We start from the raw sequence: 23,947 nt of genomic DNA, 5'->3' as shown, positions 1-23,947 counted from the left end.
TTATTTTCTCTGGAGACATATTCCACATGTTTGCGCTCACAGAAGTGCCGATTTCTGCCGACTTTATCACAATGTGGCGGTAATAATCTCTGTCTGTGTTTTAACCGAAGGGTGTGGCGGGCGCTGGACGTTCCCAGGACGATGCCATGGTAGATTATTTCTTCCAGCGGCAGCATGGCGAGCAGCCCGGCAAACATCGCTGGCCCACTGGAGACAACATCCATGACAGTCAGGTGTGTACATATTTGATTGAATTTGTCTTTTTTTTTTTTTTGTAACCAAGAAAAAAAAAAGAGGCTTTTTTGTGTCTAGCTGACCAGCAGTGCACAGCAACAGTCGGTGGAGGAGCAAGCAGTGTTTTAATGTGTGCTTCAAACAGCCGGAAAATAGACCAATCACTTCTCTGGTTTCACAACAAAATGACTTGAGGAACATTATGAAGAAAATACTAGTTTTCTGACCAAAAAGTGTTTATGTGGCATCTGTAGCTTGCCTGGATAATTGCATCAGAAGAAAGTTGCTTTTTTGGAGCAACGCTTGGCTCAGTGGGTAGAGGCTGTAGTCTTAGTCATGGTTGTCTTCCTCCTCTTCTTTCTGCTCCCTTCCTGTCTACCTACTGCCAGAAAAATGGGAAAAGGTCACCATAGCCAGCCAAAAACATATAATATATAAAAAAAAAAAAGAAAGAAAGTTGTTTTTAGGAATGCAATTTATCTCCTAAATGGTCTCTTCTATCAGAAGCACTTCATGATTCTCCAGACAAAACAAAATCAACGTTCAGTGTGGCAGAAGAGAGCTGCAAACCGGGAACTTTTCATATGATTTCATGCTTTAGGCAGAGAGTAACTTTTTAAGAGGCTCATTGGGAAGTACACATTTCCGTTGTTTTTATGACTCTGTATTTTTAAAATTTATTTATTGTTTTGATGTTCAGGTGCGGTCCATGTACGAGCTGAATCAGGACTTTCAGGCTCTGGCTTTAGAAGGACGAGCGATGGGAGAGGTAAGTTAGGTTTCAGGTTTCTGTACTTGTCTTCAGGCAATCCCAAACTGTCTGTGCACCTTTTGATTTCGGAAGATTCTCTAAACAGAATTGTGGCTCATGTGATTTACACACCCAGTCAAACTGAAAATCTTAAAAGTAAAAGTCAATAAAATAAAAGTCATTCATAAATTTGAAGTGTTTCTATCAGGATGAATTTTTATATCATTTGTTGTTTAAAATGTTGTAAACTGTGAAAAGGACTTTTATTGTCTACAAACACAACATTTGTTCTCCTTTAAACAGAACATGTTTCACATATACAGGTCACAGAGTTTGTCAAAAAGTTTTTTCTTGTGTAACTGAAATGTAGCAAAGATTTAATAACTTAGAATATATCTAGGCTGCTGGTAAGATGCCAAAACCAAAATACTGGTTTTAAAAAAAAAGAGTAATTTTTCCCATAATATGGAAAATCCAGGAAGATCAACCTGGATTTCTTTGACTCTTACAGCCTTTCAGGCAGACTTTACCCTCTTTTTACAATGAAAATTGTAATATCATGGGCTTTTTCTTTTACCTTTCTGCTCAAATGTTCCTTTATTTTTGACTCTGCGTAACGCTTTTTTCCTTGTCTCTACAGCAGCTCCTAACTGGGAAGAAATTCTGGGAAGTGGATGACTCTGGGAAGGATGGACCAAAAGGGATCTTCTTGGACCAGTGGAGGGATAGTGCGTGGGGTGCCTCAGGTATTAAGCGGTCTGGTTGGTTGTTTTTTTTTGATACAGTGAAGAACAAAACCATCAAAATTAAAACAGAGGAACTGTCTTTAAAGACATCCAGAAACCACCTCTGACAGGGTTTTATTTTTAGATCCCTGTCTGAATCAAAAGATGACATCAAAGTAAAAATCAAGCTAAATCCTGCTGCCTCACTTCAGCTCAGCGTAGTTATTTCTGTAGACATGACTAAAGAATTTTCTGCTTTCTTTGAAGCTCTGTGGCGCCACACCAGAAAACATCCTCACTGTAGATGTTTCTGCAGGTTTTAACATGAGGCTGGGCGCATTTTTGAAAGTCCTCTGAAGATATTTTACAGGATATTCATGTTTTGAAAACAGAAAGGAAAAAAAATCATGCATATATTAATTTCTATTAAAATGATTCTATGTCCTAATAAAAGCGCATGATTAAAAGTGCTTCTCTGAGTTGCGCTGTCTGTCTTTGGAATCCTTGGGAAGCAGTTGGAGTGCTATGGAGGCATGTTTCCTTCTGCATCTCATTGTCACAATAAGCAAATCAATTAATTTTACGATCGATTACAATGAGTGCAATAAAGAGATGGACAACGGTTGTTAAAGAGATGCTCCCTTTTAATAGCATTGAAAAGCCGCCGTTTGAAGAAACCCTTCAAACATTTGGTACTCAGTATGAAGTAATTAGTTTGCACTTCCTGTCACTTTTGCCTGTTTTTCCTGTCTAGGCTGAACAGTTATTTTTTTGAAATGCAATTTTGGATACAGCCATCCATCCATTTTCTGTACACCCTTGTCCCTAGTGGGGTCAGCAGTTGTGCTGGTGCCTATCTCCGGCTAACGTTCCGGGCGAGAACGGAACCTGTCCAGGTCGCAGGGCAGCACAGAGACAGACAAGACAAACAACCATGCACACACACTCATACCTAGGGAGAATTTGGAGAGACCAATTTACCTAACAATCATGTTTTTGGACTGTGGGAGGAAGCCGGACTACCCGGAGAGAACCCACGCATGCACAGAACATGCAAACTCCGTGCGGAAAGACCCCAGGCTGGGAATCAAACCCAGGACCTTCTTGCTGCAAGGCAACAGTGCCACCAACTGCGCCACTGTGCAGCCCATTTTGGATACAGTAATGTCATAATCCATTTGAATTATTCTTGTTTTGGTCGTTTGTTTATTTTGGATATTTCAAATGTTTTCCAGTTCCACTGTTAAATGTTCTTTAGACGTTAAAGTCTTTTTTTTTTTTTTATCTTTGAGAGTGTACTTCCATCAATATGTCGTTATTGTCATATTAATTGAAAATGGTTTGAAGCAATATTATCATTTATCGCAATAATTTCTGGGACAATTTATCATCCAGCAGAAGTTATCGAGACAGCCTTGCATTAATCCTGCGTCTCTGTCCCTTTTACGGCAGATCACTCTGTGTCTCAGCCCATCATGGTGTCCCGTCGGCCGGGGCAGGGCTTCCACGGCGGGGGTGAAGTCGGGGTGGGATCGGTGATGTCCCCGCGTTCTGAAAGTGGTGGCCTGGGGGTGAGCATGGTGGAGTACGTCCTGTCGTCCTCACCGGCTGATAAGCTGGACCCCTGCCTCAGGAAAGGACCATATGTGAGCCCTTCAGCTTAATTACGTAAACGCTCTCACAAATCTTGCGTGGATATTCTATATTGTGTTTATTATTTTTTCGTCCGCGTTCCATGACGCAGGGACAGAGAGATGGAGAGGTGGAGGAAGAGAAGAGGGAGAAGCCGAAGACGACGTTCGAGGCAGAGAAGCTGAAAGAGTTAACGGAAAGTGAAAGCGACGTGATCAACGACGTCATCAACCCGAACGGGCTGCCCGTACAGAACGGCCTGGACGTCGACGTGAAGGAGTTCGGGTGAGAGACGCTGCGATCGGTCTCGTTGGAGCAGCGCTTGCTAGTCAGACGGGGAAAACTGACCCAATGGCGTTCTCTTGTCCCCGCAGTCGTCCCCCTGGCAACATGCCTCCGCCTGGCCCCGAGGGCGACCTGCTGGGGGGTCCGGGAGGGGTCGGGCCCGAAGGCTTGACACCGCTAGGGGGTGGTGGAGGCCCCAAACCCCCTGACGACTTCTCCGGGGTGGACCAAGGGGGCGTAACCATGGACCCCATGGAGTCGGTGATGGAGCCGCTTCAGTTCGACTACAACTCTCAGATGCCCATGGACTCTGCGCCCACTGTGGGCCTGTTTGACTACACTAACCAGCAGCAGGTAATGGCTGCGGGCAGAGAGAGCACGATGGCTTCTCCAGGCGCCTCAGTTGACGTTAAACTGCAATGATGTTCTCAGCTTTTTCAGAGAAACAACGCTCTGGCTGTGCAGCAGTTAACGGCCGCTCAGCAGCAACAGTACGCGCTGGCAGCTGCACAGCAGCCTCACATTGGTAAGTCTCATTTCACCTGTTCACACTGAAGCTGCACCGATTTTACCACTGTTTTTTACTGTTTATTTTGCTGTTTATATAAAAGAAATAAATGCAGTTTATCCAAGACCTCCGATTTTTTTTAAAATACAGCTTTACCTTTTAAAATACTTTACTAGCGCTGAAACAATCAAGCGTATAAGGAGGATGAATGTTCAGTTAATATAAAATGTGTTTAAAGAAATCTTTGTTCAGCTTGATCTCTCCAAGTCATTGAGATTTTGAGCTACACAGACCTAACGGCGGTCCCAGCTGAATGAAACTGTGACCTGTCCCTTTAACACAGTGGCAATACACCCAGAAGCAGACGGCAACTTGCTCATCATTAGCAGCTAATTGTGCTGCTCTCACATTGCTTTGTGTCTTGTCTGTCACTCCACTGATGGTTGTTTTAGTTTTTTGGGTTTTTTTTTCCTAACAAGTTCCCAAAATAATGTCACACAAACAATTTAAAAGCAGAGGGAACTCTGCTTTTAAATTGTTTTAAAACAATTTTTAAAACAATTCCTCCAGAGCTCTTTAGCGACTGGTGTTGTCTGAAAGCTTGAGGAATAGGAAGTCCTCTGCCACTCAAATATTGATTCAATAGTGTTTCAGCTCGACTCACCACGTTTCATATCCGTTTCTCATAATAATCGCCTACTCTTACTTTTCCAGACACATGCTGATAGTATCTAGATAGCGCCTCGCCTGACAGAATTCAGTTTGACAATAAATAATCTGGCTTTTCCAGTTTGACAGCGTGTAGTACCAAGCAACAAATACACAGCAATGTTACACTTTGTTCTGGTCGTCTTCGATGAAGCTGTTCCAACATCGTCTGTACAGTTAGAAAATGTTGATGGCATAATGCTTGGTGAAAAGGTTGGGAGTTTTCTTAAAAAAGAACAAAAAAACAAACAATTGAAGGACTATTTTACAGTTATTCTTAAAATCATTCATATATTCTACTTTTTTTGCAAAGCTAAGACGAGGCGAAACCAATTTGTTTATTTGTAATAGATCATATAGAATAAAAAAAGGTTTTGGTGAAGGTGAACATAGCTGTATGGATATCTTACAGGAGATTAATAAAATAAATGTACAGATGTTGCATGTTCAAAATAACTACAAAGTTCAAGTGACCAATCAGTTTCACCTCCTGAGAGAATGTTATTTTATCCTAAGAAATTTAGTAAAACAAATTTTAATTCTTCAGCCTTTGCTTCCAACTGTGTTTTATTACTTCGCGTTAGCTTAATAACCTCTCTATGCATGAAGCTTGAACATTGTGCTGAACACTTTGAGTTGCAAAACATGGATTGTGATGAATATATTTGCATCAACAGTCAAATCAAAATAGGGATGCAAGGGAAACGCTACCAATAAGACTTTTACTGGCTGGTGCCGATTTCTTTAAAGTCCGAACTGCTTCATACTCACCGTTTCATTTTCCTGTTTTAGGTCTCGCCCCAGCATTTGTACCCAATCCTTACATCATCAGCGCCGGTCCTCCAGGGACGGACCCCTACGCAGCGGGACTGGCAGCAGCAGCTACTCTCGGTCAGATGCGGCTCGCTGCACCGATCTTTAACCAAGAATCCCTTTAGTGCTAAATGTTTGTTTTAATTTCTGTTTGCTCAGCTTCATAAGCAGAGCCACCGCTAACCTCTCTGCTCTCGCGTTTCCTGCAGGTCCTGCAGTGATGCCTCCCCAGTACTACGGTGTGACCCCCTGGGGGGTCTATCCTGCCAACCTCTTCCAGCAGCAGGCTGCTGCAGCCAACAGTTCGGCCAATCAGCAGGCGGCAGGACAGGGTCAGCAGAACCAGCAGCAGGTCAGTTTTCCACCAGGCAGAGAAAATACACCCGGCTGCAAGTGATTCTCTCACAGCTCCTGTTTAGTGATTAAAATGCTTCACGAGATGGAAAATTTGTATTTTTATTTAAATATTGAAAAGACATTTTACATTTTTTTTCAGTTCCAGCTTCATTCTCCCTTAATTATTTAACTTACAGATTTATACTTATCAACATATTTCAATTTTATAGACATTTACACATCTTTATAGAGTACGCATGTAGCTTTTTTGAGCTTTTAGTGTTTTATTTACTTCTTGAGTCCAGATCTAGCTTTTTTTCTGGTAACATTTTATGTGTGATTTTTGTGAAGGTGATGCGAGCTGGAGGAAGCCAGCGTCCATTGACCCCCAGCCAGGGTCAGCAGGGTCAGCAGAATGATCAGCTGGTTGCCGCGGCAGCGGTAAACTCAGCGCTTGCCTTCGGGCAGGGGTTAGCAGCAGGCGTCCCCGGTTAGTACAACATTTCTCAAATGGCTTTTATTGCTGTGGAAGCGAGTTTCTGCAAATGTATTCGCCCTTACAGTACTGTTATGCAAATGTAGTGATTAGGGATATTCAAACGAGGAGTTTTTCCTCTTCATATAACGAAGGAGCCATGCTGGGTCTGTTCTCCATTTCTCAGGATACCCGGTCCTGGCACCTGCGGCCTACTACGACCAGACGGGGGCGCTGGTGGTCAACACCGGAGCCAGGAGCGGACCGGTCCGCCTCATGGCCCCTGCCTCTGTCATCATCTCCCCCTCTGCAGCACAAGCAGGTAGCGCGGAGTTTGACTGTAAGCGCATGAAAATGAGCTCAGCTCAAACACAAAACAACAGATCGCCCTTTGTGATCATAAACACGTTGTGAACGTCAAACTCAACCTGAGGTTGCAATTAAGGGATTATGAGATTTTATCTTCTGGTGCGTTAGTAGATTTTTTTCCCCCCATAAGTCAGTTCTGCTCAGTCACAACGTGATTTGGTTTGTGTTTTGATGCACCAGCTACACAATTGAACCTCATGGGTACACATATAAGCTTTTAATTTATCGTTAAATCCCTTCTTTATCTACCCTGTGTCGCTTCTCTTCCAGTCGCAGCTGCAGCAGCTTCAGCCGGAGGTGCCAACGGTGGTTTGGGCGGTGGAGCGAACGGTCCGTTTCGTGCCATGACATCCCAGCAGCCTCAGCAGCAGGGCGGCCCTGGCGGCACGCTGGGAGGAAGCTCCTTCTATGGCTCCTCGTCCCTCAGCTCCTCCTCCCAGAGCTCCTCTCTGTTCTCACAAGGCTCAGGCCAGCCGGGACCCGGGTCGGCCTCGCTGGGCTTCAGCCAGCAGGCCTCTTCCTCGCTCGGCGCCACTCTGGGAGCCACGCTGGGAGGTTTTGGCACCGCAGGTGAGGATAAATTGTCCACATTTACAGAGTCTTCCACATGTATTGCTGCACTTTTAACCTTTTCACACATTCTGCCACAAACGTCATCGTATTTTAAGTTTTTCTGCAAAAAAAAAACTCACACAAAGTAGTGACTAACTTGGGTTTAAGGGGAAAACATTCCTGGTTTTCATGTTTTTTTCCACATGGAAAATGGGAAAAGTGAGACAAACATTTATTTAATGACCTTTATGTTCCTAAATAAAATCCTCCTGGCTACCAATTGCTTTTGAAAGTCATCTAATTAGTAAATAACGTTATGTTGCTTTTAAGTTAAACTCAGCATAGTATCCATCAGAAATTCAGTTTAAACCTTAAAACTGTAGAAAACGCAGCAAACAAACATAAGAAAGCACTCTGATCTGCACAATAAAGCTAACATTTCATATGATTCTGAGTATGGTGTTGTAGCACTGTTCTGTGGGAATGCTTTTTCTTACTAGATAAGGACACAATCCTGTAAGAAAATCTTTTTTTATGGTGCAAAAAACTGACCTTCCTGTAGGAAAAACAAAACATTCAGTCAGAGCTGCAGTGGTTTGAAATGAAGGACGTTTATGTGTTATTTTGGCTCAGTCAAAGTTAAATTTAAAACGCGCTTTTAAGCATTTTATAAAAAATTATGAAAACTATATAATTTTTCTCCATGTTAAAACTATGCATTGCTTTGTGTTGGTCTATCACATAAAATCTTAAACTTAAAACAAAAGTGGTTGTAACGTGATAAATGCAGAAAAGTTCAAGAGGTGTTAACACTTATGCAACAGAATGGGGTTATTTTTAGAAATAGAAAACGGTTTTTGTTTAAATTTTAATTACTCAATGAAGAAAAAAAAGAAAAATGAAGAAAAAGCTATCAGAAGTCAAAAAAGTTTAGGCCAATTCTCCTAATGAACATATTTTATTGTGTTCTTAAGAAGAAGTAAGTGTCATAGGTCACGCAGGAGTGTCCAGGATTCAAAGGTACCCAAAAATTGTACTAAAGTTAGAGTGTCACTACTTCAACATGTTTTTACTCAAGTAATGTAGCCATCCAAGAAATTAATCAAGTAAGATTAAAAAAGTATATGTTAAAAAGTCTACGCAAGTACCATTTAATATTTACAAATTACATAATCAGATGGAACAAAATATAAATTGAAGTGGAAATTTGGGTATTTTAAGGATGAAAATGACAATTCATACAAGTAACAAAATCAGGCAAAAGAAAATTTTTGAAAATCAGTTTCTTTCAATAAAAAAACTTATGAAACTTAAAAACTGCATGTCTGTGTCTGGTGAATTTTTGGTTGAAACATAATGGTTTTTCATTTAGTGGGTAGGGAATCCAGAAGTTTTACTCAAGTAAGAGTAGCAATACTTTATAATAATATTACCCAAGTAAAAGTAAAAAGTACTGCATAGTAAAAATACTCCTTAAAGTTTTTTTTTCTTTCAAAAAAGTAACTTAAGTAAATGTAATTAATTGAGTTATTGCATTAACTCTGCCAGGCTTACTTCCCTTGCAGCTGTGAACAAACCACACAGCTGATTGATGATCCCAGCTCAGATGATAACGATAGATATTGTCTCCCTCTAGTGGCCAACTCTAGTGGTGGCAGTGGCTCCAGGCGGGACTCCCTGACGGGCAACAGCGAGCTGTACAAGCGCACCCCATCCAGTCTCACTCCCATCGGTCACGGGGGCTTCTACAACGGCACCCTGGGCTTCAGCCCATCCCCTGGCCCGGTGGGCATGCCGCTCCCCAACCAGGGGCCGTCCCACTCCCTCACACCCCCACCCTCGCTGTCCAATCACAGCTCCTCATCCAACCTCAATCTCGGTAAGTGCCTTTGATTTTATTTATCTTAAAGCATTTAAAAGCGAGCCTCTAAATGATCTTTGACTCAGTTAACAATCTCTTCCAAACCAACTAATAAAAACATTTTCTTCTGTGATGTTAGGAGCTACTCACCACTGAGACTCGTTTTGGTCTGATTGACGTCTGACAAATTAAAACAGAACTCAGTCATCTACACTCTGGTGAAATGCCAGCCGAACTGACAGCCTCATTATGGTTTAATTATCACCCTGATTGATTACCTAACTTCATCATTTCTCAAGTGTTCGCCGCTGCTGCGTAGCAGCCATTTAGCAGCATTAAAGGTCATGTTTTGCAGGAAGTAAATAGGCCTATGTTTTGGGTGTAACTCATTTCCAAGCTTGAACCACACCTTAAACATGTGGTGCAGATGTTTCTGAATGTTTACACGTAGATGTAGATTTGTGTACACAGTCCAGTGTAGTCACATAAATGTTTGTACAGTAAGGGAAAGTACAGTTAATCTACAGATGAACTGGTTTAATCAGCAGGGCTGTATGAGAGACTTTTGGTGTGTTTTGTTATGATATCCTTGGTTTTGAAGCAGATAAGAACACTGGAAATCCTCTTTTTATGAAGATTTTTCTTCCCCAGTCAAGGCATGTTTAAGGTTGTGCTGCCATCCAGTGCCCTGTTTCAGTGCTGCAGAGCTCAGTTTTAGTTTTTGTGGTATAACGTCCAACACAGCAATAAAATTAGATTAAATAAATTTATTTTATCCGAATCTTACTGCATAAAGTCGAAAGTTCATTCTAAGAGCCCTTTCTTTGCCCTTTTCTTGTTTTCATGGAAGATTTTACATTCCTGTAGATGTAAATAACAATTTCCCGGCTTGCAAGAAGCCTGTCGTTGAAACCATGACGACCTTGACTGCGTCTGACCCACAGGAGGCCTGACTAACGGCAGCGGCCGCTTCATCTCGGCGGCTCCGGGAGCAGAGGCCAAGTACCGCAGCGCAGCCAGCTCCGGCTCTTCCCTCTTCTCGCCCAGCAGCCAGCTGTTCCCGTCGTCACGGCTACGCTACGGCATGTCTGACGTGATGCCTTCGGGCAGGAGCCGCCTGCTGGAGGACTTCAGGAACAACCGCTACCCTAACCTGCAGCTCCGAGACATCGCCGGGCACATCATGGAGTTCAGCCAGGACCAGCACGGCAGCAGGTACTCACCGTTTAACACCTCAGTCCTAATCTTAGGTAATCACTGGACCCTGTGAGTCACCATAACAAAAAACATTGAATTTATTCTTATTACAAATATTTATATGAGCCACTAAATCTCTTGTTTGTTCCTTGGAGAAAAGGAAGCTGCTATTGCAGGTCTTACAGACTGAAATTGACGCCCGAAACGTCAGTAAAAGCTGATTCTGTGATCAATTTTAAATGAATCCAGTGAAAATGAAAACAGATTTTAAGCAATGAAATTATAACTGAATATACAATCTAACTTGTGCAATGTTGCAGCGTTTATCTTTTGACACAGAATTAAAATAAATAAAAATTCTGAAAGACATTTATTGTTTGTGTTTCAAAACAAGCAAATGCATTCGAACCGCATACTTTTAACATTTAAAGTTTTTATAAATAGATGTTTTTAGCATCAACTTTCTTAATGAAATATTCCCTTTTCTCTATATTTGAAAAAACACGCTGCTGTTTTTCCTAATGCAGTGAGAGTTTAATATGTCAGGGACAGCAGATAGAAATGAACTCTGAGAGCTTTGATCTGGTATAAAACTTTCATTTCCTGACCAACTGGTTAAACCGAGAAGATGTAACTAATCTAAAACGCTTTGTACTTTGAAACGACTCGTTTACAGCTGATTAGAAACGAATAAGACTGTAACACCGGTGGACATATTTCAGATGCATTCAGTTTATGCCGTCATAAAGTCTATAATACAATCAACAGCTGAATTATCTGGTATCCTCTCTGTTCAATGTTGTTTATAGTTTGTCGCCGTGGAAACCACCCTCCTTGTTTTAGGGTCAGTTTTAACCAGTGAGGCTGAGCTTTCTACTGAGATGAACTATTTATAACCCAAAGCGTCCAGGCCTCTCATTCCAGAACCTTTTCTCTCCTCTGGATCGCTGTCTGTTTTTCCATCCTTGCCTGGTATCCATCATTTCACCTCCCAGCCTGCTGCTCAGTTTCTTCATCTCTCTCTTTATGCGCTCTTTCCACTCTGAAATTCATCTCATATTGTCTGGCTGCTCCCTCAGGTTAAAGATATAGGAGCCATTTCTGTCTCACTTTATTGCTCTGCCGGTTTATTTGTTTTCGCTGCCAAGCAAACTTTTGTAAATCCTCTTGATGCACCGGGTGGATTTCCAGACATCTGTCTTTTTCCATCTTCCGAAGGCAAATGGAGAATTAAATATTGAGGAAGACAACAAGTACATCTGTGTTCATTTCCTTCTTTTTTTCCCCCCACTTTTAAAGGTTTATCCAGTTAAAATTGGAGCGAGCCAGTTCAGCCGAGCGCCAGCTCGTCTTCAGCGAGATCCTGCAGGCGGCCTATCAGCTCATGGTGGACGTGTTTGGAAACTACGTCATCCAGAAGTTCTTTGAGGTATGCAGAGATTGAGTTGGTGTGAAAGTCAGACTCCTTCAGTTCTTCACTCGGGGTTTGTAAGGGTGCTTGAAATGTTTGAAAATGCTTCAATAAGGTATTTCCAGGGTCTGGAAAGTACTTGATTTCTGTATAAAGTCCTTGAAAGTGCTTTATATTCCATTTGCACAGCTTTGTAATGAAGTTGTAATAGACTTTTATGAGAAAAGACTTTTTTCAGAAAGTGAAGTGATAATAATTTAAACTGTTTAAGGATTTAATTTGAACAGGAAGGTCATTTAAATGAACACAAATTGCTCAGTGAGTTATTGCTCTGTGTAACTGAAATAAAAGTGGTTTTATTTTTTATAAGTTGGTTATTAAAATTGGGATTTTTTTGTGTTAAATTTGTGAGACTTAAAAAAAATGGCACATTTTAGTTTACTGGCAATCTATCGATTATTCTGACAATCAGATTTTTAAAATTGGCACATTCTGCATATTTTTCATTTAAGCCTCTTTTATTCACTATTAGATATGCATTAAAAGATGCAAACAAACAAATCATTTCCTTTTTAAAATAAGAAAATAAACATTCCCTTTCCTAAAATACAATGCCATAGTCTTCCTTTAGTGTATGCTTGATCTCATTTGTAGCAAAAGTGAATCTGCATTTTTTTTTTAAAATCCTTACATCAAAATGTGAAAAGCTCTGTCGTTTTTGCTGGGCTTAGCATCAACACAGTGCAGGGCTGGTATTTTGATTATTATTTGGATAGGTAAAGACGCTAAAGAGATTTTGTTTTTATAGAATTTGAAACGGTCACCATTTGAGGAGGTCTTGGTAGTTGCAAACGCAGAATGTATCTATTTTTGTGCAGAATGTTGTTTTTCCTGCAGGAAATTGACTTTTTTGACTTAACAATTAATCAAATACGAAATCAGTTGACAATTGTTTCAACAATCGATTCATCCGATTAGTCGTTTTAGCCCTTTTCGAAAACGTACCTTGAAAACGCTTCTTTTGCTGTGGTAAAAGTGAACGAACCTTGTTTACGATAAAGAAAAGTCACGGGTTTGTTTTCGTTTCAGTTTGGGAGCCTGGACCAGAAGCTGGCTCTGGCCGAAAGAATCCGGGGTCACGTTCTGTCTCTGGCCCTGCAGATGTACGGCTGCAGGGTCATCCAGAAAGCCCTGGAGTTCATCCCCTCGGAGCAGCAGGTCATTGTAAGTACAGTCCCGCCCGTCTCACTGTGTTGCACTGAAACGGGGGGTAATGATTAATTTCCTGGTGCGCCAGAGTACCCATCATCCCCGCGCTGCTTCGCAACGCTGCCATAAAGTTGCGAGGGTTCCTCGTAGATCTGTTAAAACGATGAAGAGGTGCGTCTCTCGCTTTGAAAGCGTGCTTCATCTTCAGTGTGGGGTTCTTGTTGGTGGAACAGCAGGCTCCCTGCATTCACACAAATAATGGCTCTGTTTATATGCAAATGCAGAACTGCAGGTAGGAAGATAAATAAGTCCAGACAGGATGTCCAGGCATTTGCTCAAATCTTGTGTTTTTAGAAAAGTGTGTGTGAGGAGTGGGGGGAAAAAAAGCAACTATCAATCTTTCCTTAATGGACCCCAATAGATTTCCCAGTAGGGCATGTGTTAAAAGTCCAGGGTTATTTGTTGGGCACTGAGCCACACTGAAAGAGTTTGCGAAATGCCTCCAGGAAATATTTGATTACTAACAATTACACGTCCCTCCCCTCACATTCTTCTCTCCGCCCCCTGCAGAGCGACATGGTGCGCGAGCTGGACGGCCACGTGCTGAAGTGCGTGAAGGACCAGAACGGGAACCACGTCGTGCAGAAGTGCATCGAATGCGTCCAGCCTCACGCGCTGCACTTCATCATCGAAGCCTTTAAGGGACAGGTGGGTTCCTGCTGCGCTCCGCCTCAAAGTCCTTCCTCATTCAGTCACTAAAGTCTGCCGGGGTTTGGCTGTCATCCAAGCACACATACACACACACACACACACACACACACACACACACACACACACACACACACACACACACACACATTCGCTCGTTGTTGCTGTTATATTGTCTGTCAAAACAAATTTCAAGACGTTAATTGTTGTTTTATTAGACACTGTTGGATTTCCTGCAACCCTTACATAAAACTGACTTGAGAAGTCGGTTAATTTGGAAATAAAAACCCCGATATGTGATTGAATCTCAGAGTAGATGCAGCTGCTCTGTTCATTTGAGGTTTATTGAAGAAGATTAGAGAACAGGGGGAAAGTAAGAGTAGCTTGCAGAATATTACCCTGAAATACAATCTAATAAGATGTTTCCATCCACCAAAACTTACAGGCAAGGATGTAATTAATCAGAGAAGCAGTGAAGAGGCCGAGAGCAACTGTTAGTTTTACAGGAACCTGCAGCTCAGGTGGGAGAAGCTGTTAGTTTGGCCCTCCTCAAATCTAAAATTTACAGAGGAGTGTAAGGAAGAAATAGTCAAATTATAAAACATCTCATTTACAGTTTGCCACAAACCATCTAGAGGATAACGCATCAAATATGTGAAAGAAGGTTCTCTGAACGTTTACAGCTTAAAATCAACACTAGACATGACCCTGAACACACCCTGCCAATGGTGAAAAACGGTAGCGGCGGTGTCATGTTGTAGGGGAGGTCTTTATTCAGACATAGGGAAACTGGAACCATCTTAACACAACGCAACCAGGACCGCCTGAATTACCCTAAAATTAGAAAGTTTAAGAATGGTGCAGTCAAAGATAAAAGATGAATACGAGGTAATTGTGGGAAGGCTTGAAAATTTGACTGTTGCTTACAGATGCTCTCTCCAATACGTTAAATTGTTCCAGAAATTATTGCGATAAAATATAATATTGTTGTTTTGAGACCATTTTCATAAAAATATTGATAATTGGATAATAATGCAAGTTCTCCCTCTCGAAGATCAATAAACTTACATTTTGCGAAGAACACCTAATACAGGAACTGGGAGATATTTTAAATAACCAAAAAAAAAGAAACATAACCAAAAGCAATAAATAACATGGAAAAAAAAACAACACTCGCACAACCGGAACCATTAATAAAAAACATTATGAAGTCTTTGAACAAAATTGCTCCTAAAGAATATTAATGATCATAAAGGAAATCAATTTATCAGGCAATTAATTGATTAATTGGTTAATTGGCTATTGCGACAGGCTTAACCATGTGTCATTTTTGATCCCAATTATATCTCTGACAGTCTGTAGCTATAACCTGTCAAAATGTGCATAAATCTAAGGGCTGTGAATACTTTTGGACCAGTATGTCAACTACACGGTGCAGAAGATGATCAGGAACTGATTGAGTTTATATGAAAGCTTTCGGTCATGACAGTAAATGTCACTGATGGGTGTGGTGTTTGTTGTATGTGTGTGTTGTGTAACTGCATATTTTCTGCTTGGTTGCTGAGATTTGTTTACGTAGCTGGAAGCGGCGAAGGAATTTGCTTTCACCTTCCCCTGTGCAGGGCCAGGCTCGGCATGTGAGGGAACAGACTCAGATAAATCTGTTGCTGCAGCTCCTTTCTGCACCACGTGAAAATATTTTTAGAAAGGGAACATTAGTGCGGCACTCACTCACCTCAGCTTTATCGTGGGGGTGTGTGTGTGTGTGTGTGTGTGTACGGGAAATGACTAACGGTGAATAATTACTCCCATCGCAGGTCTTCGCCCTCTCTACTCACCCATATGGCTGCCGAGTCATCCAGCGTATTCTTGAACACTGCCTTCCCGAACAGACGCTGCCTATACTGGAGGAGCTCCATCAGCACACAGAGCAGCTAGTGCAGGTAAAACACACACGCACACACACACATACACAAACAACAAACGCTGTTCAGGGTGACTCCTCTCCTCGCTCTGAGCCTCCGGATTTTCAGAATCTGGCAGCGTCCGATGTGACGTCGGGTCCCCCAGCTGTCCTCCTCGCATTTTGGTTGAAAGTATGTGCGGTTTGGTTTGATTCAGGACCAGTATGGGAACTACGTCATCCAGCACGTTCTGGAGCACGGCCGGGCCGAGGATAAGAGCAAGATTGTGGCTGAAATAAGAGGCAACGTCCTGGGACTCAGCCAGCACAAGTTTGCAAGGTAAATTCCACTCCCAGCTCATTTTCTGCACATTATTCCAGAAGGTTTTTTTTTTTCTCTTTTCTTTTCTCTATAATGGCAGCCACACCTGAAAATGAGTTCTCGTTTCACCAGTGTGTTTTTTTTTTAAATTTTTATTTGGCCTGCAGGGTGTTATGTTACTCTGCTGGGGCCTGTTACTCTGAATCAAACATCCGCACGCAGTAGATCCTCTGCAGCACAAGTAGCACATTGAGTCAGTGGCTTTTAGTGTCTTAGTGTGTGTCTGCACATGACTGGATGTTTCCTTTGGCATGAACTCAGCATGCATGTACAGGATATTAAATTAGAAGACTAAAACACAAAAGTAAGTTTATCATTACGGCTTGCAACAGAGGAAAACCTTAAGTCTAGTCTTTCAGACTATTAGAATAATAAGAACATTTTTAAAGAGATTTTAATAGAGAAATGCTTTTTAGTTATTAGTCACAATTTCTTCTTGTATGATTTTCAACATTTAATAGTTTATTGAAATCTATGTCCAGACATAGTGATGGAAAGTTAAGTGGAAGGAGGAACTGTGGTTTTAAAAATAAGTGCACACGTTTGTTGAAGAATTCAACTCCTTTGTGCTTCTCTGCTAAAAGAGTTCATGTGAAAATACCGAAATAAACAAATATTCCCAGTATATTCTTGTCATTTTTTCTTCTACTGGCCAATTTGAAGACAAACGCTTCTCTCAAGTCGTGAGTCTCATCCTGACGGGTCGCCCTGTCACTCTGTTTCCCTCAGCAACGTGGTAGAGAAGTGTGTGACCCACGCGTCTCGGGCAGAACGTGCCCTGCTGATAGACGAGGTGTGCAGCCTGACTGAGGGTCCCCACAGTGCCTTATACACCATGATGAAGGACCAGTATGCCAACTACGTGGTGCAGAAGATGATCGACGTGGCCGAACCCACACAGCGCAAAATCGTCATGCATAAGGTTGGTGAAAGGATGTGTGCGTGTGTCATTTAGTCTGAGGTATTTATGATATATTTCCTCTAAAGCCTTCCTGCAACGGCTGTATAAAACATTTATTTCTACTCTTTTCCTCACTCTATTTCGTGTTGAAATGTTCCATTTTTAAATGTGTGCAAATGATGCATTTTGCGTTTAAATGTGGTAAAAATGTAACTAGACAGCTTAAGTTATTTTCAGTGGCTTACATCACGAGGAGCCAACAGTTAGTCTGAAGGCGCTTACAAAATAATCTTGTAGAAAGCATTTTTGTCTTTTCTGTCCTCTATTTTTATAATTTTTTCCTAAATTCCCAAAGTGCTACTGGGTAATTGTTTTAAAAGGGTTTGGACTTCTAACGGTGTAGTAAGCCAACCAAATCTCTTATACAGTGTGGAATTAATTTTTATTTTCTGAATTTTTATTTTTTTAGTCTGACAAGATATATATAAAAAAACAGGAAATGATTGTGGAAAAAGATTTTAATTTCCAGACTTTGTCATTACTGAAACAATCAGTAATGATTGTTTGGAAAATGTAAGTTTTATGATTTTTTTTTTTACTTATTTTTAGATAATTAGTCATCAACTTTCCACATACAAATTTTGATTTTTGTCCTACTGATTAGTTTGGGTTTTGAGTTGCATTGATTAATCCACATTGTTTTCAAAAATAATAATAAACAAAACAATACTTCTTTTACCCTTTTAGCTTAAGAGTCTCATATGAAGCTTAAAACCTTGAAAACATTGGCACTTTATTTTTTATTTGTGATCAGATGTCACAAGTGCTGGAAAGCATCTTTATTTAATGCATTATAGGAAATTTTTCTGATCTTTATTTGTCGAAGTTGAAGCCTTACACAAAAACAGGTAACATCCCTGAACTAATTTCAGCATCAACATTTTGTGATTTTTTTTTCCCCTCTGAATTTACAGATAATAAAACACAGTTACATATATATATGTATGCATTTATTTATTTTTTACCAACACTTTCAAAATGCTGTTCAAAAACCACCAGAAAAATCTAGAAAGTTACATTTGGACAAGTGGTGGATCACTGTTATTGATTCTGGGTTTATTGGCTTCAGCTTGCTGATGTTTCGATCTAATGGTGGTTTAATAGCAGCTGGAGAATCCTCAGTGTTATTTTCATAAAACTTTTACCACCCTTTTTTGGTCCGACACAAAGGAACAAAAAGAAAAGCCTGGTTCTTTGTGGCAGGTCCTGGTTTGAGTCTGACCTCCTTACTACATTGAATCGTTTCGCGGTAGAAACCCGGTGTGACTAACGGGCGTGTCTCTCCCTGTCGGCCCAGATCCGGCCCCACATCCAGACCCTGAGGAAGTACACGTACGGCAAACACATCCTCGCCAAGCTGGAGAAGTACTACATGAAGAACGGCGTCGACCTCGGCCCGATCTGTGGTCCTCCTAACGGCATCATGTGAGAGCCGCTTCCTTCCTCCACACCAAACCCGAAATCATGTCCACTCCCTCCCCTCCCTGCCCCGCCTCTCAGCTCACCTTTATCCAGCTGTCACTCCACCTCAGCTGCCCCTTGTCAGATCCTTCAGAAAACATCCCCACCTCCAGCCTCTGAAGACGGCAGGCGGCCTTGGATTCTTTTTTTTTTTTTCTGTCACCCCTCCCCCATCGAGTCCCAACCTGCTGAAGTGGAGGACGCAGCGCAGACAGAGAGGGGTGGAGATAAAGAGGCGTTACCTGATCTACTCTTCTTTTTGTTTCTCCTTTTAAACCTCACTTTTTTGTTGTTTCTGATGAACTGAAATCATTTAACTTTTTTTTTTTGCTACTGCTGCACACAATCCCAGTTCCCCCGTCCTCCTCCGCCTCGCCCCAGTGAAGATATTTACCACTATGAGACGGAGTATTTAATTTGTCCAACGTCACCGAATCATAGACAAATCCACACATGCCATCGGCTTAACCAGCAGACAGATCATTTAGCATGGGAGATTCGTTTTCTGGTCTTGCTTCTATAAATATAACGTGTATACTTGGTGTAGACCTTTGCATATATATATAAATATATATATATAAAACTTTGTAGTTTTTCTGGTTTTTGATGTTGAATCTGTATCTATAATGTATCCTAGTAGTGACCACATACTTCTGACTGTATAATTGTACATTTGTAAACCCTTGTAATGTAAAAGTGCTTTACCACCCTTTTTTGGTATGAGAAGAAAAGAAAAAAAATCTCTAGAAAAAAAAAAAAAGAATCTGTGCATTTCAGTGTATATTCTCACCTCATTGGTTGTGACATATGAGTTGTTGTATATTGTAAATTGTAATATCAAATTTTTGTTTTGAAAAGCCCTTTCTATACAGCGTAGTACTTGTACAAAGATTCGCCACGCTTGGTTTTATCTTTATCATGTCACTGCTTAACTTAAAAAGACATTGGTCTCCCACTGACTCCCAATTGGACACGTTCTGTTTGACTTAGTGGTGTCTTCAGGCTTACGTTGAAGGTTCTTTTTATCTTTTTTTTTTTTTTTTTATTAAACGAAAGAAGAAAAAAAAGATCTTTTTATAGGAGCGCTTTACCCCACGAAACGTTTGTGTACAGGTAAGCTGGTTGGCGAAACCCACTCAGCTCCTGAGTTGATACCACAACCGGTTTCTGGGGGTAAATCCATGGATTGTACAGAGGAGATTCTTGGTTTTTTGGCATTTCTTTTCTCTAGTGCTGTAAGTGCTGTATCATACATGTCCTTTTGGGTGAGCGAGGCGGCCCGCCACGGCGGCGGTGTACATTTGGAGCAGCCTTGTGTATATTTACTACGAGCACACCTGTAACCATATGTGTATAGTTAACAGAACCTGTGTATGCTTATTGCCTGGGCAACTATTTTTTGTAACTCCTGTTGTAGATTGTCTCTAAACAATTGTGTGATCTTTATTTTGAAACCAAACAAAACAAAAAAAACTTTGAAAATTTAACCGTCTCACGTGTGCTTCATTGTAAATACTTGCGAATGTTTGTGTGCGTGTATTTTAAGAGGTTTACATTAAGTCGTGATTTGGTAGAAGTGTTGGAAATCTTGGGCTTTCAATTGTTTTTAAGAAGAACTAGATGCACAAGCTGAAATGTATTGGGGACTTCAAGTTTAATTTGACTAATATCTAAAAAACACATTTTAGTAAAACTAGAGAAGTTCTTTTAACTTGGTGGGTTTTCTGGCACCAATCAGTTTTTTCAATTATATTCAATAGTTGTCAACGGAGTTCAAGAAATGTGTGTGTGTGTTTTAATGTGTACTGTATTTTGGATCTGTTTGTACACCCTGTTCTAATTTCAAACGTCTGACTCTTAAAGAGAAGAAAATTGGTTATCACGTTAAAGAACCACTTTTGCTCAGATCTGCTATCAAACAGAGGCTGCAGAAACTGTGGTTTTGCACCACTGACCAAAGTCAGTACCACTGACTTTGGTCAGTGGTACTGTTTTAAAGTGCTATATAAATAAACTTGCCTTGCCTTGCCATTTGTCCCTCAGCAGGAAAATTGGAGCCCGGGTTAGGCGTGGCGGCGCCGTCCTGCAGGGTGAACCCTGGACGTCTCCTTCAAACGTGACTGATGTTACAAAATCGGTTTGGTGCAGAGACAAAAATAAGTGTAGAGCAGAAGTTTTTGCTTTTACTTTTGTTTTGCAAATGATTTGATAAGGTTTTATTTATTTTATTGAGTTTACAGATATTCTGTAGATTAATTGTTGAGCTATACTCTGTGCAGGCTCAACAGACTATTAACAATTTCAGGACGTTTGTCACTTCTGTGTCGTTTCTCATCATCAGCTGTTAATGACAGGATAAAATGTGTCTCAAACACTTTGCTTTCCCTTTAAACTCCGCGAAGGAGCTCGCCCACAGTGAAGCAAGTTTATTATCAGCTGAGATAAATGCCAACCAAGGAAAACGTTTCCTGCTCCCAGACCTGCAGCTGAAATCTGCAGCGGCCCACGTGGAAAAGCCGAAAAGTCTTCTGGAAAAATGAGACAAAGAATTAAGTGTTTGGCCACAATCACGTAAAGTTAGTTTGGAGAAACCGTGACGTATTTTCAAGCATTGTGGTGGCAACCTCATGCTGTGGGTTCCTTTCACTGCTGGTGTATTGCACAAAGCGGATGGAATCACGAAGATAGATGGTTGAAATATGGATGCAACATTCAGAAAGAGCAATAATCATTGTTTACAAGAAAATAAAGGAACACAGATGGAGAACTATATTAAAAAAAAATACAAGACATTAAACAATAGTGGCAATAATTAAACATTTCATAAAAGAAAAACATTAAAATGTAAATTTTTAAGACATTACATTTACATAAACCATGACGAAAATGACTTATCAGTATTGGACCTTTGTGGCTAACCTGCAGAAAAACAATATTTTCATAAAACAGAGCACCTAAAATAAATTCTTAAAAAAGAGAATGATACTGATGAGGGCAACGCTGTATTTGACGGGGTGTGCATAAGACTGACAGGACGCTGTCATAAACATGACATAGCGCCTGTTATGAACATGAAAGAGTCTTCATGAACGTTTATGACGGTTGTCACAAAGTGTCTTTCGGTAAATAATGGCACTTTTAATGCAAATTTGCATTAAAAGTTGCATTAAAAGTCTATTAAAAGTGTCAACTTAGCATTATTTGGTAAATAACGACGTTTTAATGCAAAGTTCCATTAAAACTCACATCAAAAGTCAATTAAAAGAGTGGACTTTGCATTAATTATTTACCGACTGACATGAGTGTCATGTTTATGACAGTGTCATGTCAGCCTTACGCACATCCCTTCAAATAAAGTGCCACCATGATGGGGGTGTGTGTAGACTTCTGACCCCCTCTGCCGTGCCTGCAGCATCGTGACCCGGGGGGCCAGGGTTGCTCGGCCACGTTGCTCCGGCTGATTAATGAGCCCTGCGCCCTGCTCCGGCCCTCCCTGACAGGCAGCCAATCTGAACGCCTACTGCGAGCGCCCCCCCCACTAAACAATCACTTAACTGGTGCACCACCAACAGAACCCATTACTTCTACTCCGTGGCAGATCGTCCAGATAATTCAATGATCATAACCGGAGGGATAACGGTGACACGAGGGATGAGATGACTCATGCTGGCTCTGGTTGGACTTTGGATCTGACTAACGGGCTGCAGGAAGTGTGATAGTAAACATTTAGGCTGCGGCGTTTTAAAGGTATGTGTCTAAACACATCATCCCTCCTGTGGTCGTTCGGCATAAACCTGCTCCGACCTGTCTGGCTTTTGTTGAGAGCAGCGCTGCTCCCGAAACAATCCGGATGTTATCCTGAACGTAAAGCTGGGGGATGACTCTGTTGTTCCAGTCAGGGAGGGATTAAGTTTCCTTAAAAGATCAACTAAACTGCAATAAATTAGAGCCAACAACTGGTTTAGGTTTAAACTGTTAAATTAGGCCTTTTCTTGCCATTTTATTTTGTTGTTGGTTTGTTTATTTGTTGTTTTGGAGTGTTAGTCCCTTCAATCTCCTCCTCAGCAGATAAAATGCTCTATAAGGTCTGCAGAGTCTTTTGAGTTAGTATCCTCCTGCATGATGAAGGATCTCCCTCTTATTAATGGGCTTTCATTGTATAGTATATTATTTATTGTGAAAAACTTCTGATCCTAATAATAATTGGGGCCTGCCATGCAAAGCAATGGCAGGAACCTATTGCTATTCTCCCAAGAAAAGTTTCTTTATTATTATTATTCTTTATTTTTCATTGCCATGCAAAGCAATGGCAGGAACCTATTGCTATTCTCCCAAGAAAAGTTTCTTTATTATTATTATTCTTTATTTTTCATCCGTAACCGTTAATGCGGCTCATACCGCTGCGTGCACACCTACAAAAGAGGTATCAAAACGTGCAGAAAATTCACGCCATTCCAGCTATTACTTTTGGTGGGATTCGGGATTAACATGGCGACATAATTCGCAAAAAACTACGAAAAAAACCCCATTATAACTCAATGGGAAAAATCCTAGAAATACCCTATTTTTGAGGATTTGCTGTGTCGTCACAAATTCACCTAGAAATGCCATTCAAATTTCATTTTGTAGATACGTCTGTGATCTCTTCGAAAGTGAAGACGGCTCGTCGATACCAGTTATGGTTTGTCCACAATTTGCCTCTAAGCGACCCAAAGTTTCTCATTTTTGCTCATATTAGAGTGACAGCCGACCTCGGTTCATATCTGGGCACAACATTTCTTTCTCTCATCACTGTAAATGCTCTGAGTGAGGTACAGATATGAATCTCGGGACTATCGCAGAAGACACATTGAACTGTCATACGCTTAAAACGCTTTTCGAATATGTATTACGGTTCCCGAACAAGAAGGATTTGTTTCCAATGCTTTTTTTCAGTAAAGTGTGTTTGCTCAAACACACTTGTGTGTTTGAGAGCTCACAGCTCAGAGCTCACACCTGCTGAGACCATTATTTGCCATAGCAACGGAACTCAAGAGGCTATTGGCTGCTGGTTAGGACTACGAATACGCATCGTTGTAGTTCTATCTATCCTCAGTTGAAACAGATCAGGACTGAGAACTGGCCTTTACAACTACTTGCTGCTTTGGGCTGTATATAACTGATTTAACTCAGTAACTGTTACACATGGGATTAGTTTTACACTTTAAAATTAAGCATATTGAAAATTTCACAATAAAAGCCCTGAATATTTTTACATGACGTAATTGCTCTTTTTTGGCTTTATTTGACTTTTTCATCCAAAGCACTGTTACACATGGTATTAGTTTGGCCCTTTAAAATGAAGCTTAACAAAAATTTCAAAATAAAAGCCTTGAATATTTTTACATCAGCTACTTGTGTTTTGAGCATTATATAACTATTTTAACCGAAGGACTATTACGCATGGGATTAGTTTGGCCCTTTGAA

The 23,947-nt window shown here is 40.9% G+C and overlaps 1 protein-coding gene across 1 annotated transcript in view; it reads left to right on the top strand.

The window, feature by feature from the left end:
• The window catches only part of pum1 (pumilio RNA binding family member 1), a 28,812-nt gene extending 8,844 nt beyond the window's left edge, over positions 1 to 19,968 (top strand). Inside the window, exons 3-23 of the mRNA XM_005797317.2 lie at positions 111 to 233; positions 935 to 1,003; positions 1,626 to 1,731; positions 3,163 to 3,356; positions 3,455 to 3,627; positions 3,717 to 3,981; positions 4,060 to 4,153; positions 5,636 to 5,734; positions 5,866 to 6,008; positions 6,344 to 6,482; positions 6,655 to 6,789; positions 7,107 to 7,406; positions 9,025 to 9,267; positions 10,194 to 10,464; positions 11,746 to 11,875; positions 12,947 to 13,081; positions 13,637 to 13,774; positions 15,592 to 15,717; positions 15,896 to 16,017; positions 16,789 to 16,981; positions 18,318 to 19,968. Coding sequence (XP_005797374.2) covers positions 111 to 233; positions 935 to 1,003; positions 1,626 to 1,731; positions 3,163 to 3,356; positions 3,455 to 3,627; positions 3,717 to 3,981; positions 4,060 to 4,153; positions 5,636 to 5,734; positions 5,866 to 6,008; positions 6,344 to 6,482; positions 6,655 to 6,789; positions 7,107 to 7,406; positions 9,025 to 9,267; positions 10,194 to 10,464; positions 11,746 to 11,875; positions 12,947 to 13,081; positions 13,637 to 13,774; positions 15,592 to 15,717; positions 15,896 to 16,017; positions 16,789 to 16,981; positions 18,318 to 18,449 — 3,330 coding nt within the window. The 3' untranslated portion in view covers positions 18,450 to 19,968. The remainder of the gene's footprint in view (positions 1 to 110; positions 234 to 934; positions 1,004 to 1,625; positions 1,732 to 3,162; positions 3,357 to 3,454; positions 3,628 to 3,716; positions 3,982 to 4,059; positions 4,154 to 5,635; positions 5,735 to 5,865; positions 6,009 to 6,343; positions 6,483 to 6,654; positions 6,790 to 7,106; positions 7,407 to 9,024; positions 9,268 to 10,193; positions 10,465 to 11,745; positions 11,876 to 12,946; positions 13,082 to 13,636; positions 13,775 to 15,591; positions 15,718 to 15,895; positions 16,018 to 16,788; positions 16,982 to 18,317) is intronic.
• Positions 19,969 to 23,947: the final 3,979 nt, after the last annotated feature.

Source organism: Xiphophorus maculatus, chromosome 13 (assembly GCF_002775205.1).
Source record: "Xiphophorus maculatus strain JP 163 A chromosome 13, X_maculatus-5.0-male, whole genome shotgun sequence".
NCBI lineage: Eukaryota > Metazoa > Chordata > Actinopteri > Cyprinodontiformes > Poeciliidae > Xiphophorus > Xiphophorus maculatus.
The sequence above is the reverse complement of the archived record's forward strand: the minus strand, read 5'-3'. Positions and strand labels throughout refer to the sequence as shown.